This window comes from Octodon degus, unplaced genomic scaffold, assembly GCF_000260255.1.
Source record: "Octodon degus isolate 3935 unplaced genomic scaffold, OctDeg1.0 scaffold00274, whole genome shotgun sequence".
In the NCBI taxonomy this organism is placed as follows: domain Eukaryota; kingdom Metazoa; phylum Chordata; class Mammalia; order Rodentia; family Octodontidae; genus Octodon; species Octodon degus.
The window spans coordinates 1403819-1405566 of NW_004524850.1; the positions used below are offsets into that span (position 1 = coordinate 1403819).

Below are 1748 nucleotides of genomic sequence, written 5' to 3' on the forward strand. Positions count from 1 at the left end.
GAGCTTTGGGGCAGACACAAGCCCGGCACGTGAGCGCATGGGGGGACAGCGGTGCCCATGACCTCGAATTCGCGTCCTCAGGGCTCCTCACAGTGCACGGTGGGTGCGGGCTCTGTGTCAGGAACAGATGTGTGGCTGAAGAGAGTGCAGGGGGTACACTGTGAAATACTACGCAGCCGTGAAGAAGGGTAAACTCGAGTCCCACGTGGGAAAATGGACGCAGCTTGAGACCCTCCCAGCAGCTGGAACGAGTCAGATTCATGGGCTTGCGCGCTGCCCGGTGTCTCTTCTGGGGGGAAAACGTGGATAAAGAGCACAAGGAAAGAGAGATGGCGGGGCAGGGAGAGAGCTCTCACAGGAGGAGACACGTGCTGGGCGTGGTGGGGGCGCAGGGCTGTGATCCCAGCACTCGGGAGGCTGAGGCAGGAGGGTCGCTGGGAGGTTGGGACCAGCCTGCGCTGCACAGTGAGCTCCAGGCGGCCTGAGCTGCCTGGCTGCGGGCGCAGGGCAGGAGCCGGGTGGAGCTCAGAACAGGAGCTGCTGGCCTCGGTCACCGGTCACCGCCCGGCGAAGTGCAGCTACCCTAGAGCTGTTCTGAGCTCCACCCGGCTGTTTACTGCCAGCCGCCACCGGGCACCGCAGGGAGAGGATGTGCCACGCCCTGGCCGCGGTGGTGTCGCAGAGCCTTCTCCCGGGGTGCTTCCCCGCAGGGCTGGGGGGGCGACGGCTCGGGCGCAAACACGGGGTGGGGCTGGGCACACAGGGCTGGGCACCCCAGCAGCGCGCCTCAGGGCCGGGTCGGGCCTGCGGCAGGGCGCCGCCTGCGACCCCGCCACCTGGGAGGCTGAGGCAGGAGGATCGCCGCGAGTTCGAGGCGGACACAGAAGCAGAGACGCCCCCGCGCGAGCGGCCCCGGCCTCGCTGGCCCTCCCAGGGCCTGACTGCCTGCTCCCGCGGCGGCCGCCACTGGAGGGGAGGGCCCTGCCGTCCACATTTTAATTTTATTTTTTCCTTATTTTTAAAATATCCGGGCGAAACGCCTACGCCACGTGACGTCTCCGCTTAGGAGCACCAACCGCATTCACACATTGGGGAGCCACCGCCCGCGCCTGGGTCCCTCGAGCTCCCGCGCCCTCGGGCTGCTGCCTGGCCTAGCTACCTCCCCGTCCCCTGGCCGTCCCTGCCACCCGCCATCCCTGTGGGTTTTCCTGAGGCCCGCATCCCCCAGCAGCGGGATTCACATGCCCTCCCTTCTCTAGAGCGCGTCACACTGCACGGCCAGTCTGTGCACGTTTTCTTTTTCACAGGTGTGTAGTATTCCAACACAGTTTCTTTTTCGTGGGTGTGTAGTATTCCGCCCCCGGGACGGGTCGCAGGGTAACTGTGGGCCCTTGTCCGAACATGAGGCGGGACTGGCGGGTGCGCTGGCTTGGAAAGGGCAGTTCCAAGTCTGTTCCTGGGAAACGCGGCGGGCTCCTGACGCAGCCTCCAGGCGAAGAGTCACGGCTGGCAGGTTGGATGTGGAAGAGGCAGCACTCTGGGCAAGGGGGAGGAGCTCAGCCCTCCGCCTCGCCTGGCGTCGCCCGCCCGGGTGGCCTGCGGGGCGCGGCTCCTGCGTCCCGGCTTTTCTCCTACATGGTCTCTCTCCTACCCCGCCCTGCCACGGTCCCCTGCAGCACCCCGGTTTCTTTATTGTCGTGAAAAGCAACCCCCCATGATCTCCTCGGCTGTGACCTTCAGGCATGCCG

The 1748-nt window shown here is 65.9% G+C and overlaps 1 protein-coding gene across 1 annotated transcript in view; it reads left to right on the forward strand.

The window, feature by feature from the left end:
• LOC101571197 (A-kinase anchor protein 17A) overlaps positions 1-1259 on the forward strand; it is a 7992-nt gene extending 6733 nt beyond the window's left edge. The window contains exon 4 of the mRNA XM_012512798.2: positions 1067-1259. Within this exon, the coding sequence (XP_012368252.2) occupies positions 1067-1259 (193 nt within the window). The remainder of the gene's footprint in view (positions 1-1066) is intronic.
• The last annotated feature ends 489 nt before the right edge of the window (positions 1260-1748 follow it).